A 16,401-nucleotide genomic window follows, 5' to 3' on the forward strand; every position below is an offset into this window, starting at 1 on the left:
CAAACACAGATATACACACACACAAAACACATATACACAGACTGGGCCACAGCAATGCATGGCAGAGGACGGCTAGTCTATATAAATAAAAATGTAATGTTTGTTTGTGGGATTAACAGAACTCAAAAACCGCTGGACGAATTGACACCAAATTTGGACACAAGACACCTAACAACCCAATGTATGTCCTTCACTAAAAAAAAAAAAATCGATTTGGTCCTTTGGGAGTTATAGTTGCTGGGATTTATAGTTCACCTACAATCAAAGAACATTCTGAACCCCACCATACAGCCCGAAAAATACACAGCAACCCAGTGATTTTGGCCCTGAAAGCCTTCGACAACACATTTCGGGGGTTGTTTGAACCCCTACACCATCCTCTTGGCGAGGGGCTTGGCTACAGGCCTTGCAAAACTACAACTCCCAGGGTTCCACAGCCTTGAGTCATGGTAGTACTCGTGGTGCCAAACTCCCTTCGTTTTTCTGCACCTCGAGGGACTTTTGCCCGGCAGAAGGAGCCCTGGAGGAAGCTCCGCCCGAGTTACGTTTACTTTCGCTTCCAAGGAGGAGAGAGAGAGAGAGAGAGACACCGAGGCGCTCCTGAGTCTTTCAAGAAGGCGCCGCTCTCCTCCTGGCAACAGATGACGCGTCCGGCCGGGGGCGGATCCCATTGGCTCCCCGGAGCCTGCTAAGGGCTTGCCCTCCACTTGGAGTCGGCAGTGGCACTCTTGCAAGCGAAGGGGCCCCATTGCGACTCAGAGCGATGAGGCGGCCGCTTGGGAAGCTCAGTTCCCCCTGCAGAGTGGCCCTGTGCCTGGGGCTGGTGGCCACCCTCCTGGGCGGTGCAGCCTCTTCAGGTAAGCCAGCCTCTCCTTGGGCGCTTCCTGGCTACTTCTGGGGATCGTGGGGTGCCTCCGCAGAGGAGGGAGGGAGCAAAGAAGACCACTTTCACTGCTGTGCAAACAGAGAAGTAGTAGGGCTACAACATCTTGAGCCTTCTCTGCTAAACTGCAACTCCCAGGATCCCATAGCATGGAACCAAAGCAGTTCAAGTGGTATCCAACTGCATGCTATTCTACGGCGTGTAGACACACCCTTTGTTTCCTAGTTATGAGAGGTTAGAAGGGGACAATTGGGCAGGAAGCAGACAACAACATACACTTGAATGTCTTGCCCCCCCCCCCCTTGGCCTCCCCATGCGCCCCCTCAGTGTGTTGTTTTGGCGCCACCCTTCCCATTCCCTTCATGAAAAGGGGCACATGGGCAGAAAGCAAGTGGTTTCTATTTGGGTGCCTAGATGTTTCAACTCCCAGAAATGCTAACAGCTGGTAAACTGGCTGGGATTTCTGGGAGTTGTGGGCCAAAACACCTGGGAAGTACCAGGTTGAGAACTACTGCTCTGCTGGAATCCAGGCTTCAGAAGCTTCTTCATTTCCTCAAGAAACTGGGAAGTCTCCAAAGTTGGCTTTTCCTTCAAAAAGTCTCCAAGGAGCAGAAAGCCCCTCTGTCTCTGGAGAAGAAAAAGGAGGGGGGGGGGCTTCCCTTGAGGGGGAGGCTGCTGCTATAATAATAATAATAATAATAATAATAATAATAATAATAATAATAGCTTGTTGTAGGTTTTTTCGGGCTATATGGCCATGGTCTAGAGCAGTGGTTCTCAACCTAGGGTCCCCAGATGTTTTTGGCCTTCAATTCCCAGAAATCCTAACAGCTGGTAAACTGGCTGAGATTTCTGGGAGTTGTAGGCCAAAAACATCTGGGGACCCCAGGTTGAGAACCACTGGTCTAGAGGCATTCTCTCCTGACGTTTCACCTGCATCTATGGCAAGCATCCTCGGAGGTTGTGAGGTTAATAATAATAATAATATATTGTTTTATAATTGATATATTTTAAAAGCCTTCAACAACATGATATATTTTAAAATTACTGTTATTATTACTACATATAGTTGTAATACATTGTACTATATTATGATATATTATTATATTTTAAAATTATTATTAGATGTTATCTACTGTTATCTATATATATATATAATTATTCTTATTACTATATATTGTTATTTATTAGTACAATTATATTTTAAAATTATTATTACTAGGTATTGTTATCTATTATTGTAATTATGTTTTGAAAATATTGTTCTTATTACTAGATATTGTTATTTGCTATTATAATTGTATTTTAAAATTATAATTATTAGATATTGCTGGATATTATTTTAAGTATGTTTTAAAATTATTGTTATTAGATATTGGTATCTATTATAATTTTTAAATTGTTATTAGATATTGTTATCAATTATAATTATATTTTTTAAATTATTAGATATTATCAATTATAATTATATTTTAAAATTATTGTTATTAAATATTGTTATCTATTATAATTATATTTTGAAATGGTTATTGTTAGATATTATTAAATTATATTAAATTCTTGTTATTAGATATTCTAATCTATTATTATATTCTAAAATTGTTGCTGTTGTTATATATTATATATTGTTATGTTATTATCATTTTATTATATTGGGTTCAATGCCTAAAGACCTTGGCATGCACTTAAAAACAATCAACACTGATTAAAAAATTACCATCTGTCAGCTGCAAAAGGCCACCCTACTCAGATCTGAACGCATTATTTGCTAATACATCACACAGTCCTAGAAACTCGGGAAGTGTCTGACATGTGATCAGATACAAAAGCTAGCAGAGTGATTTTGTTTGTTGTGTACTAATCTTGTTATGCATCAAATAATAATAATAATAATAATAATAATAATAATAATTTGAGAAGCTTTCCCTTGCATTAGAGCAGAGCCCAGTTGGGAACAGTGACTTGACAAGTTTCTGTGGTTTCCTTTTTAAAGTCTACTACTCCATGCCAGAGCCACCTGAAATAAGTGCCTTTCCCTTCTGACCTGCGTAGACCCTTCTTGAGCCAAACTATCAGCATCTCCCTCCTTCATGGATCTAAGTCCATTAGCTGCCGCCAAAAGAGCTTTCGGTTTTTGTTCTGCGGAGGTAAAGAGCAGGACGTTGCTTCTGAGAGACTTGAGGGATCTGTGACTCCAAGCTGTAAGGCAGCCTCTGTCTACATTGTGGAATGGATACAGTTCGACACCCTTCGAACTGCCATAGCTCAAGGCTTTGGAATCACCAGAGTTGTTTGGAGAGGCACTCTTGGGCAGAGAAGGTTAAGGACTTTGCCAAACTACAGCTCAAAGGATCTGATAGCACTGAGCCATGGCAGTTCAAGGGGTGCCTAATGCATTCATTCCTCAGTGTGAAGATCTCCCCCACCCCCTTCACCCTTTGTTTATCTGCTTCAAGGAGCCGCAGTAACCTAATCCTTGGGCAGCATGACTCAGGGAGCCCAAGGCTGGCCAGCCTCCAGCCCCCGGCTGCCAATTTAATGTAAAAGAAAGGCATGAGAGGCGAGGAAGGAAGGAAGGGGATTTCCACGCAGGGCCTGGATCCACCAGAGAAGCAGGATGGGGGCAGGCTGTGGTTGGTTGCTTAGTTGCCCTTCAGGGAACAACATCTGCAAGCACACAAACACCTCTTCCTATGTGCTTGCAGTTTCTCCCACTTCTGACTGAGGGTGCATCTGCACTGTAGAAATAATCAGTTTGGCACAACTTGAACTGCTGTGGCTCAATGCTATGGAATCTTGGGAGTTCTAGTTTGGTGAGGCGCCATCACTCTTTTGCAGAGGAGACTCAAGAGCTGGTAAAATTACCACTCCCATGATTCCTTAGCATCAAACCCTGACGGTTCAAGTGGGGGTAAACTACATTCATTCTGCATTGTAGATGCAGCCTTACACACAAAGTATCTCTCTCTCACACACACAGCCATGCAACTGAGGAAGTAGACAGGTGCATCTACATTGTAGAATTCATGCAGTTTGACACCACTTTAACTGCACTTCGAATCTGTGGGACGGGATGAGCTCCCGTTGCCCTAGCTTCTGCCAACCTAGCAGTTTGAAAACATGCAAATGTGCGTAGATCAATAGGTACTGCTTTGGTGGGAGGGTAACAGTGTTCCATGCAGTCATGCCAGCCACATGACCTAGGAGGTGTCTATGAACAACGCTGGTTCGTCAGTTTAGAAATGGAGATAAGCACCACCCCCTAGAGTTGGACACGACTAGACTTAATATCAAGGGGAAACCTTTACTTTTACTACAGATATGTGTATTGGGTGCATAGAGATTGGTAATTATCTGACAGCTTTGAAGCTTTCCAACTCACATGATAGGGTCTCCACATATCACCAATGTGATTATGGAGATGGCACAATCAGTGGTATTGAGCCTCAGACAACACTCCTAGTAAACTGGTACCTCTTTCTTGTAGTATGTCTTCTTTCTCACATGCACACACATCACAATGGCAGCATTGTGATGCAGGGCTAAGACCACATCCACACTGGCCATTTACTGCAGTTCGAAGCTAGCTTCAAATTGTGGAAGCCAGACAACATATACCCAAAAAAATCACACGAAAGAAACCCCTTAATGTGCACTAGTGCCCCGTGGGTTCTGTAATCACCATGTGGTCCTCAAATTGCTTCCAAGATTTTGTATGCAATCATCTGCACAGCAAAACCACTTCTATGCAGGTTTGAATCTGTGTTACATGGTGAGTGTAGATGGGCTCTATATTTGCTAGGATACTCCATGAGTAAACAAATCCTGCTGTTCCATTTTATTTATTTATTTATTTATTTATGCATCAGAAGCAACTTGAGAAACTGCAAGTAGCTTCTGTGTGAGAGATTTGGTGGTCTGCAAGGACATTGCCCAGGGGATGTTCAGATGTTTTACCATCCTGTGGGAGGCTTCTCTTATGTCCCTGCATGGAAAGCTGGAGCTGACAGACAGGAGTTCACCCTGTCTCACAGATTCGTACTGCTGATCTTCAGGTCAACAGTTCAGCTGGCACAAGGCTTTAACCCATTGTGTCATCATTGCTCTTGCTGGTCCATCTGACAGAATAGGTTCAGAGTACTTCAAATGAAGAAAGGCTATATAAACACCAGGTAACATGATACCTGGAGCTGTTTCCTACCTTTGAACTAGCAGTGAAGGATTGAATTGGTGGAGTGAATCTTTGTGGACACGCCCCAAGGCCTCATCTGCATGTTTTCTTTTTCAACAAAGTGTTTGTAAGCATAATGTTTTTGGGTATAGTCTGTAGCCATTCGTGGTTGCAAAGTTCAAGTGTCTAGTCCCACTGCAGTTTATGGCAGAATTAAGTTGTTTCATAGTGCTAAACTACCTGCAAAATTCAGGTGCAAGAACACTTGGTAAAATTTGCCAAACCAGTCCTTTATCTGACTCATCTTCCCAGTCCCAGAGTCTACATAATATCTGATTGCAAAGACAATCACTTGAATTTATCTCAGGTTCCCTTAGGGAGTCTTGATGATCTTCCAGATATTTTCCCAGGAATTATTTGCAGGAGTACAGCCAGCCTTCCTTTCAGAGATATCTCCCAGGACTTGGAGTTCACTGCCACGGTTGATTCAAGCTTTCTTTTGTGTGTAGTTGTAAGCCTCAGGTACTTGCACATTGCAAACTGGGACCTCAGCCACAACCTGCTAAGAAAGAGGAAAACCAGTTACTTACTTAATTTTAGCAAGAAATGACTACTGCAGCATGCTAGAACAGGTAGAGCTTGATAGGAAAGCAGGTGTGGTATGAGAATGAGAAAGAAAGAAACAATGCCGATAGTCCTGGGATGGGAAACCAAAAGAAGCCCAACAAAGACATTCTAGGGTGCCAAACCTCTGTATACTTAGCAACAATTACTTGAAGTCATAACTCTTAAAAGTACAGACAAGTTGTTTGAAGACAACTTGTCTGTACTTTGCCTATTCTTATGTTTAAAAGACTCTTCTCTGTGATGGGCGTACTTAAGTAAAGTGGTACTCATTTACAACTTGAAGATAGAAGAGGCAGCCTGATGACTTCATGGCTTTTATCTCTTTATCGTCTTCACAAATGCTGCCGACACTGGGACCAGCTTTGCTGCGTCTATTCTCAGAGGGCTTCCTCCAAGGGCTTGTCTTGGCTCAGAGCTGACAACATATCCATGCACAGCTGCCATGGCAGTAATCTGTATTATGCAGAAGTGTTGGGGAACTGTGGGCCCTTCCACACAGCTATATAACCCAGAATATCAAGGTAGAAAATCCCACAACATCTGCTTTGAACTGGGTTTTCTGAGTCCACACTCAGATAATGTTGGATTTTCTGCCTTGATATTCTGGGATATAGGGCTGTGTGGAAGAGCCCTGAATCCACACTGTCACCAATCAGATAACGTGGGATTTTATTCAGCTGTGTGGAAAGGGCCTATATAAGGCAGTTATTCCTCTGGCCTTAAAGACAACCTGAGAAGCATGGGGCACATAAAGCCAAAATCAGTGGCAGTACATTGATGGCACTTGCAGTCTGGTTATTGTAGTTAGAAAGGAGGGGTGCTAGCAAGCAGTTCTTAACACTCAGGAAAAGGCATTGTGTAACTTTCCATTTTTCCCTGCCTTAGGGCCCTTCCACACAGCCATATAAACCAGAATATCAAGGCAGAAGATCTCACAATGTCTGCTTTGAACTGGGTTTTCTAAGTCCACACTGCCATATATCCCTGTTCAAAGCAGAAAATGTGGGATTTTATTCAACTGTGTGAAAGGGCCTAAGGGATTGTACTAATAGTAACAAAATTTTTGAATAAGTAGTAAGAAAAAAATTAAAGAAGAAGCCATAAGGCTTTGTAGAGTTAGAGATAGAAAAGCATAATACCTGGATCTCCAGTAGATTCTGTGTTTTATGTAGACTGACTGTACAACAGAATCATTTCCTGTAAGCACTGTTAGGACCCTTCCACATAGCTCTGTATCCCAGAATATCAAGGCAGAAAATCTCACAATAGCTGCTTTGAATTGGGTTATCTGAGTCCACACTGCCATTTATTCCAGTGCCTTGATATTCTGGGATATAGGGTTGTGTGGAAGGGTCCTGGGATGCAGAAACAGATTTAAATGTTTTGCAGGGAGAAGCTGTTGGGGCGGAAGACGTATTCAGTATAAAACTTTTTCAAGTTCTGGTCTCAAATGCTACACTTCCCATCTGCACTGCAAAATTATCATTTTAACTTCTATGTGGTCTGTCCTGTGTAATCTTGGGGTTTGTGGTTTGTTGTGGCACTAGAGCTCTCTGACAGAGAAGGCCAAATATCTCACTGAATTACTAATCCTTGAATTCCACAGAATTGATCTATGGCAGCTGATATGGTATCAAACTGCTATAATTTGGCAGTGTGGATTCAGCCACAAAGATATTGTCCTAATCTGGAGATAAGTGGTCCGATTAATAATTTCACATCCATATTGCACTAAGATGAGTGGAACTGATTTAGCTGGAGATCCCTTAAGTTATGTTTCATCTTCCTAGCCATGGTAAATGCCAAGAAAAGGACGCAAATAGAACACCACGAAGATAATTAACACTGTGAGCATACCTACCAACGCTGCACGCCTATAGGGTTTAGATTATAACAGATGTTATCATATAGGGTTATTTTAATTGTCCTTAGAGTTATCTCCTTTCCTTCCTTACATCTTGTCTTGTTACCTATCATCTAGTTTGGAGAGGACCTTTGAAAGTTGTTGGTTTCACTATTCTGTCATTCCTGATTCCAAATCACTTCTTGAATTAAGTCGCCACATCACAGGAGCTCCATTGTTTACCTCCATGCAGGCATCGTAAAAACAATGTGCTTTGTTCCTTCTGGGAACCGGCTTTAGCCTTTAAAGGACCAGTTCCTCTGTGCAGTGACTTCTAGGTTTTTGTAGGTGACTTTGGTGAGAGACTTTTAAAAAAATATTTAAAGCACTTGGTTTTTATTGTCTCTTTTAGTACAGCTTATCATTCAAATGCTTCATTTGCACACTTGCTGAAGACTCACTCCCGCCCCCCTCCCCAAATCACACAGCACAATAAAAACAAAAGGGAGAAAATGACAGTGTGACACCTTTTAAAGGAGCCACTTGGCTTCTTTTCTTACATTTTCAATACTGAAATGGATTAATACGTTTGTTGTTCATTCATTCAGTCATTTCCGACTCTTCGTGACCTCATGGACCAGCCCATGCCAGAGCTCCCTAAATTAATACGTTTACCTCCTTTCAAACGGCTACAGTGGTTGAATACATTTGTGTTTTGCTACCATGTAGCATCACGTGTTTCCTGTAATTAATTCACTCTTGAAAAAAAAAACACTATATGCATGACATTTCCCAGGCTGAATTGTTAACACAGCCACAGGGAGCTCTGTTCAGGTATGACACATTTTGGTTTGCTCAGAGAATAGAGAAAATTTAGTCTTGTCCTCATTTACTCCCAGGAGATAAATTTTCTGCAAAAGGCTCTCACTGTTGGTCAAAGTGTGACCAAGCTAGATGAGAAAGACTGGTTGTGACCAATTGGGTTAACACATTATTCTTTGCTATACTACTCCTTAGACTTCAGTTTCAGAGAGAAACAGAGGTAAAATGAATACCAAATGCACTAATGGACTGCAAGACCTAAAATAAGGTCCGCAGTTCTAGATTATTAAATATGGTTTTCTGTGGGTGAGTAGATGGCGACTATTGGATAGCATATGTTCTGTATCAGAAACTAGAGATGATGTAGTCTATCCAATGCGGTTTTCTGAATCAGTATCCCAAATAACCTTGCCAAATCTAAAGTTGACCAAAAACTGATTCGTAACCCTTTTGGTACTAATGTTGGAGAGTGGTCCCTGGTCAAAGTGGACCCTAGTTTTAAAAAAATGGTTGTGAACCACTGTACTGGAGGAAATAGTATACTGCCTGAAATAAATTGTTCAGTTGCTGCTCCTAGTTTCCATGAATGTCTTTTCAGAGCATGTTGCCAGCCTCAAGAGTCCTAGTTACTTTATTGTATCTCTTATAACTGTTTTTGTTTCTTGTCTTTTACATTATAGAATATTAGTAGAGCAAATCATTATACAATACATAGTGTACAAGGAGATGATTTTAATCAATTTCTGGCTGTTTCCAAAAGACATTCATGCATTGGAAGATGCTTTTATAAACAAACAAACCTAGATTAGTTATGTTGTTTGTTATTTTTTGATAGCAAAATAGCCTTTCTGCTCTATTAAGATTTTGTTGTGCTGGCTACAAAAGAAAATACAGCAATTTTATTGGTCATGTAATGTAAGCCCTACATGAAATAAAAAGATTATAGTCCTAATGAAACACATGAATGTCCAGACCAATAAAGTTTCAGACCTATGCTTTTCTACCAAGTTAATAAACCCATCTTACATCTTTCTCTTAGAGTTATCTGTGATGGTTTGTTATGAAGTATCGTTTTATTTATCCATTTGAAAGTTTGACAGCCTGCTGTAGCAGTGATGACATTTTAGAAATCAAATAGAACTTGCATAGTGCATTTCAGCTCAGTGCATTAAACACAGAACAATTGTTTTATTCTCGCAAATAGCTGAAGGCATGGCTCCAGGGAATATGCCTTGAGTGGGCTGGGAGTGCACAAACATGCTTTTCTCTAGCTAGAAAAGCATTGTTTACAAAGCTCCAGCACTTGGGCTAATAAATTCTGAGTAAATATCTAAAGTCCCAATTATTTTGCTGTTTGAGATGATTTCATAGCTGTCATTAACAGAATTACTAACACTATTTATTCAACATTGTAAAAATATTATTAATTTAGCTAGGACAGAATGTAATACACAAATACACATGGCACAGTCAGAAGAAAGAATTAGTCATCTCAGGTTGCTGTGAGTTTTCTGGACTGTATGGCCATGTTCCAGAAGCATTCTCTCCTGACATTTTGCCCACATCTATGACAGGCATTCTCAGAGGTTGTGAGGTCTGTTGTGAGACCAGTAAATAAAAGAACACTCAGAAAAAGGGGGAATTCCAGACAGGAAACAATCAGGGCCAGTAACACCTACTAACAAAGAATTCCCCCGGTAGAAACAGCCAGGCTTTGAAGCTACAAAGCCATTCAATGCTAATCAAGCTGGCCAGTTACAACAGTCACACTTGTCTCAAACAGACAAGAGCTCTTTCTCCCACCCTGGATATTCCACAGATATATAAACCCCACTTGCCTAGGTTCCAACAGACCTCACAACCTCTAAAGATGCATGACATAGATGTGGGTGAAACGTCAGGAGAGAATGCTTCGGGAACATGGCCATACAGCTCTGAAAACTCACAGCAACCCAGTGATTCCAGCCATGAAAGCCTTCAACAACACAGTCATCTCAAGGTTGCTTCCATACAAGTCAATAGATATCAATAAGTTTAAAAAATCAAGCCAGGGTTCTTTTCTCTGGTACCCCAAATTATATCATATCCTTCTCCAATAAACTTGACTTCCATTTCAGCGAGACTTTCTGGAGCTAACTGGGACAAATCAAAGGTATACATTTGGGAATTTATTTTTGAATATCCTATTTTCAAGCCCTGCAATCAGAGTCCAGTGATACAAAGGGGCGAGTATATATATCAGGGCAAGCAAACTGCAGTGCGTGCAAAACATATGCAGAGCCATGGCTGTTTTTGTGACTTGCAACACCTCCTGGCTTCCCATACCACTTTTTCTGTCCCCCTAAAAGGTTACTTGCTTCTTCTGGAAGTCTCCAGGGATGACTCTATTAACTTTTAAATAGGTTGCCGAACTCTCCAGCACTGTTGAGCATATTTTGAAAAGGTGTTTGGACCTTTGGGATTCTCATCATCCTATTCTATCCCTCCCTTTCATCTAATCTTCCTTTTCATTTTCCCATTTTGGTGCTCAACCAGAGTTTCCTGTCATTAAAGATCCAGGTGAGTATAATCTAGACAAGGTAGAGGTAATTCAAAGGCACATCCAGAAATACCATAGAAGTTCAGCCTCTGGCAGATGGGATTACATTCCCTGTGAAATCCCAGATTTGCAGCTTGCATGTACTCCTGGACTCCGGACTTTATGCTTAGATGCTCAGGTTCAAAAGGAGGTCAAGAGTGGATCTGCATTGTTTAAACTGGTGGTTCAATTCTGGGAGATGTGACCATGGTGAAACACTATACTTTGAATTCACTCCACATACTGGTCTATTTAGAAACTATTCAGAAACGACAGTGAGTCAAAAATGATGGGTCCAAATTCTTGACTGGAGTTGATTACAGAAAACACACAACACCCCTGTTTTTTACATCTTAACTGGTAACCAGTCCATTTTTGGGAATAATTCAGAAGACAATACTAGGTATGACCTATAAAACCCTGTATGGCTTGAGTTGAGACTTTCTGAAGATTGTATTATTTGATATGAGCCAGGCTAAGTTGTGATTTCCTTGGAGAAGGTTTTCCCTTAGTCTTAAAATCACCACAAGCAGCTTTATTGAATACATATGAGAGGACCTTCTTGAGCCCTTCTACAAATCGATCTGTTTTGAATGGGATTATATGACAGTGTAGCCTCATATAACCCACTTCAAAGCACTTAATGGGGATTATCTGATATGATAATCTGGATTCTATGGCAATGTAGAAGGGGCGTTGGATAGCTACAAGCACTCAATGTTGACAAAACTGGGAGAGGCAAATCGATTGTCCGATTTAGTATAGGACAGCTCCCTGTGTTTCTTTGTAGCACTCTAAAACATGGCTCCACTATAATCTTATATCTCATTCTCACAGATGAATAACAAAACACATGTCTTTTTTTTTTGTCCCAAAAGATGACAACACTTTCACCATACGCCATGAAAAAGCCAACAAGTGCATCCAGGTCAAAAACCAGCAAGTTACAGCTGAAGACTGCCAAGAGACAAAAGAGACCTTATGGACATGGGTCTCCCAACATCGCCTTTTTAACTTGGGATCCCAAAAGTGCCTTGGAATAGATACCACCAAATCCAAGGAACCCTTGAAAATAGTGGATTGTGATTCAGACATTACACTTTGGTGGCGATGCTCTGATGCCTCCGTATATTCTGCATCTCAGAACAAACTGATTTTAAAGAATGGGGTTTTGACTGTGAGTGTAGACACTTCCGATGCATGGAGAAGGAACAATTCCAGTGATGTAATCTGTAAGCTTCCATACCATGGTAAGTATTTTCTTTGCAGCATTTATTTTACCTAGAGAACAGAAATATTTTATTAACTAAATAGAGGAGCAGATATGTTGTATGTAACCACTGCTGTTTCTACTGTTTTTACTGTTTGTGAACCGCTGTGAGTCGCCTTCGGGCTTGAGATACAGTGGTATATAAGCAAAGTAAATAAATAAATAAATAAATATGTAACTTGTAAAGCATTTAGAAGTAAGGACTCCTTAACAATTATTCACATTCAAAGGAACCTTTTTCATGGCACTGTTGAATGTATTTGTGCTGTAAGAACATTTGGGTTGCACTGAAGCCAACCCAGGACTTCACTTTAACTAAGACAATTTATGTAGTGGGCCAAAGTCATAAGATAGACTAAGATTCAGAGAATGCATAAAGATGTATTGTCGAAGGCTTTCATGGCCAGAATTACTGGGTTGTTGTCGGTTTTTTGGGCTGTATGGCCATGTTCTGGAAGCATTCTCTCCTGATGTTTTGCCTGCATCTATGGCAGGCATCCTCAGAGATTGTGAGGTCTCACAACCTCTGAGGATGCCTGGCATAGATGCAGGTGAAACATCAGTAGAGAATGCTTGTAGAACATGGCCATACAGCCCAACAAATCTTCAACAAGCCAATGCATAAAGACATGAATGAACTGTCACCAGCCACATGCCTCTCGGAAAAAAGGCCCCTTTCTGGAATAGTGTGAGGGAAGATCAAGTAGAGGCTGGATGGCGATTTGTCGGGGGTGCTTTGAATGTAATTTTCCTGCTTCTTGGCAGTGGGTTGGACTGGATGGCCCACAAGGTCTCTTCCAATTCTATGATTCTATGACTCTGTGATTCTAAGATTCCACTGAAAGGGAGAGGCTTAAAAGACAGAGACATAGTTTGCAGAAGAGCTCACAATCTGCACATTATTATGATTTAAAAAAAAGATAGAATAGATTGTTTGTGAAACAATGTTTTGAATGAAAGGTCTAGAAATCATTAAATCAAATAGTTTAATTTGGCTCTGCTTCTGTCAGTTGTTGTGTGTCTTCAAGTCATTTCCAACTAAGGTGAACCATCTCAGGTGAGGCTCAGATAATGTGTAGTAATGTGTAGTACCATGACAAAAGACTGCAGTGGGAATACAAGTATCCCATATTTTAATACGTCACATTTAGGGATTTTTTTAAATTGCCAAGCTAATTAATTATGACATATGATTTACATTCAGACATTCAAATGGTTTAGGGAACCATAGACTTGGATTGAAGACTGCCCTCCTGGGACCAAACACAGCTGTCTGGTATTCCTTGGAGGATCACAATCCTTTCCTCATGATATCATAGTTTGGTAGTTTTCAAGCTGTCCTGCAGGGCTGTTTCCAATCTTAAAAAGTTGGAAGTACTTTTCTCTAGTGCATAGTTACTAAGAATAAGTGCATTGAATCAAAATAGGCTGGTATTTTTGGTACAACCTTTGACCTTACTCACCACTGGAATGTGAAGTCCTGAGAAATTCTTTTTACTTATCCTAAATATCTAGACTCTCGATTTGTGGATTTTTTAAAAAGTAACTTGTGCTGCTGGAGTGAATTCCCCCTGAAAATTTATGCCACTGTTTACTTCCAAATGTATATTTTGATACAGTTATTTTATTCTATTTTTCTTGCAACTCTCCAAACGATATAAGTTATTGGAGTAAATAAATCAAAAGTAAATATGTAAATACAAAAATATTGTGCAACTAACAACAGTACAATATGACATTAAGTATCATAAGGAAAGATCTATTCTGTCAGAAAACTTGAGAAAATGTGATAGACTTCATCACATTAATTCATCAGATTAAAACTAGAGGAATCAGATCCCGCCTGGTCTTGAAAACTAAGGCTCCTTCTACACTGCCATATGAACATTAGGAAGACCTTCCTGAGTGTGAGAGCTGTTCAGCAGAGGAACTTTCTGCCCCGGAGTGTGGTGGAGGCTCCTTCTTTAGAGGCTTTTAAAGAAAGGCTGGGTGGCTATCTGTCGGGGATGCTTTGAATGCAGTTTACCTGTTTCTTGGCAGGGGGTTGGACTGGATGACCCATGAGGTCTCTTCCAACTTTATTATTCTATGATTCCATATAATCCAGATTATCATATCAAATAATCCACATTATCTGCTTTGAACCGGATTATATGAGCCTATATTGCCATATAATCCAATTTAAAGCAGATAATCTGAATTTTATATGGCAGTGTAGAAGGGGCCTAAGAAAGGAATCCAACAGGAATTCAAGTTGCCTGTTGATGTATGACAACCCATATGAAATCCATGGGGTTGTCATAAGTCAACTGGTAACTTGAAGGGACACACATGCATCAGTCAATGTTTAAAACTTCCTAATTCTCCAAATAGCAATCAAACCAACAGTTCTGACTTCATTTCAGTAGAATTAATACAAATAGTATAATAAAATGTTGTGCAGCCTTCAAAGTTTTTTGAAAACGCTTGATCATGATTCAAATGTGAGCAATATGCTTGAACTACACAAAAGTATGACAATTAGGTTAAATGAAGCCACAAATGGGCATTGCAGACTGAATGACTAGTAGCAGCTATATAATTTATGCTACTTTCCATTTACAGTTTGGGGATCAGGAAGCCGTGGTTTGGCCCTTAGTTTGTAAAATTTTAAATTAAGCTGTTATCCAGATCTGTATCTTTAATTCTGAGCAAAAGAGCAAATGTAAAGAGGAAATGACAGTCTTTGTAGTTAATTGCAGGACTAGATATTAACTCTGGATCATTGGCTGAAGTTTTTTTAAAAGTTGTGGTGAAATGTTATTGTAGTTCTGAGTCAAGGGGCCCTTCCACGCAGCCCTATATCCCAGAATATCAAGGTAGAAAATCCCACAATATTTCCTTTGAACTGGGTTATCTGAGTCCACACTAAGATAATGTGGGATTTTCTGCCTTGATATTCTGGGATATAGGGCTGTGTGGAAGGATCCTTAGGTTACAGCCCTGGGAGAGTAGAGTTTGAATTCCCACTCAGTCATGGAAATCCACTGGGTGATCTTGGGGAAATCATACTGTCTCAACTTCAGAAGAAGGCAATGGCAAATTTCCCCTCCCACAAAGGACACATAAAGTAAACTTCGAGGCACATAACAACAGGAGTATAATAGCAGACCATAGGTTGCGGTTTTTTAAAAAAAAACACCCACAAAACTTTCCAAATGCAGTTTTCCATATATAGCAGGTCCTTTTGGAGCGATACTTCATGTATATCTATAAGTGTAAGGAATTATGAAAATGTTAAACTGTGCCAAATAGTAGGATCTTATGTTACATCCCACCCTGCCCCTATCTAACTTCATTGTTGTTGTGTGGCTTCAAGTTATTTCTGATTTATGCTGAATCTATTATGGGATTTTCTGAGGCTGAAAGTATGGCTGGATCTACACTGCCCTATATCCTAGAATCTGATTCTAGATTATCTGCTTTGAACTGGATTATATTAGTCTACATTGCCAGATAATCTGGGGTAGGCTGATACTCTGTGATCAGACCCTGGGATATAGGGCAGTGTGGAAGGGGCCTAATTGACTTGTCCAAAGTCACTCAGTGGGTTTCCATGGCTGAATTTAACCCTGGTTTCTGGAGTCATAGTCCAACACTTAAACCACTACACCATGTTGTGGTCAGGGAACCCTAGTAATTTACTTCCTGTCTGGCTGTACATAGTTTTACTACATTTTACAGAACAAACTCTGTTAATTCGTGGTTCTTTGAGGAAAACAATAGGTATGTCTGAGAAGACAAACATGAAAATTATCCCAAGCTGTCTTTTGTTTTTCCTCTGTTGGGAAATTTGGTTGATGAGATCCATGTCCCACAGCTAAGCATGTATATCTTTTATGTTATGGAGCTATGAAGAACTAATTCCTAGATTTTTCCCATTCCTTTCCTCATTCCCCTTGCTTTTGTATGGTAACTATTGCTGCTTTTTAACATTTTTGTATAGCATCTACATATGAGTGCTTTATGCAGTCATAATAACAACCGTTGTTATTGAATCCAAAAACAGGATTCCAAGAGTGCAGCAGCTATATAGTATCGATTGAATTGTTCTGGCTGATAAAGGCTATAATCTCCAGGTGGCCTCAGGATATTTTCATCCATAATGGGATTGGTGACACTGTAGTCTAGTTTCATAAATGTATTTTCATTGCTGGACAACAGTGAC

At 40.3% G+C, this 16,401-nt stretch overlaps 1 protein-coding gene across 2 annotated transcripts in view; it reads left to right on the forward strand.

The window, feature by feature from the left end:
• Positions 1–690: 690 nt before the first annotated feature.
• LY75 (lymphocyte antigen 75) overlaps positions 691–16,401 on the forward strand; it is an 81,920-nt gene continuing 66,209 nt past the window's right edge. The window contains exons 1-2 of one of the 2 annotated variants that reach the window (XM_067472150.1): positions 691–857; positions 11,803–12,174. In XM_067472150.1, the coding sequence (XP_067328251.1) occupies positions 764–857; positions 11,803–12,174 (466 nt within the window). In that variant the 5' untranslated portion in view covers positions 691–763. The remainder of the gene's footprint in view (positions 858–11,802; positions 12,175–16,401) is intronic. The other variant, XM_060777697.2, reaches the window with a different exon arrangement.

Source organism: Anolis sagrei, chromosome 1 (assembly GCF_037176765.1).
Source record: "Anolis sagrei isolate rAnoSag1 chromosome 1, rAnoSag1.mat, whole genome shotgun sequence".
Classification (NCBI taxonomy): domain Eukaryota; kingdom Metazoa; phylum Chordata; class Lepidosauria; order Squamata; family Dactyloidae; genus Anolis; species Anolis sagrei.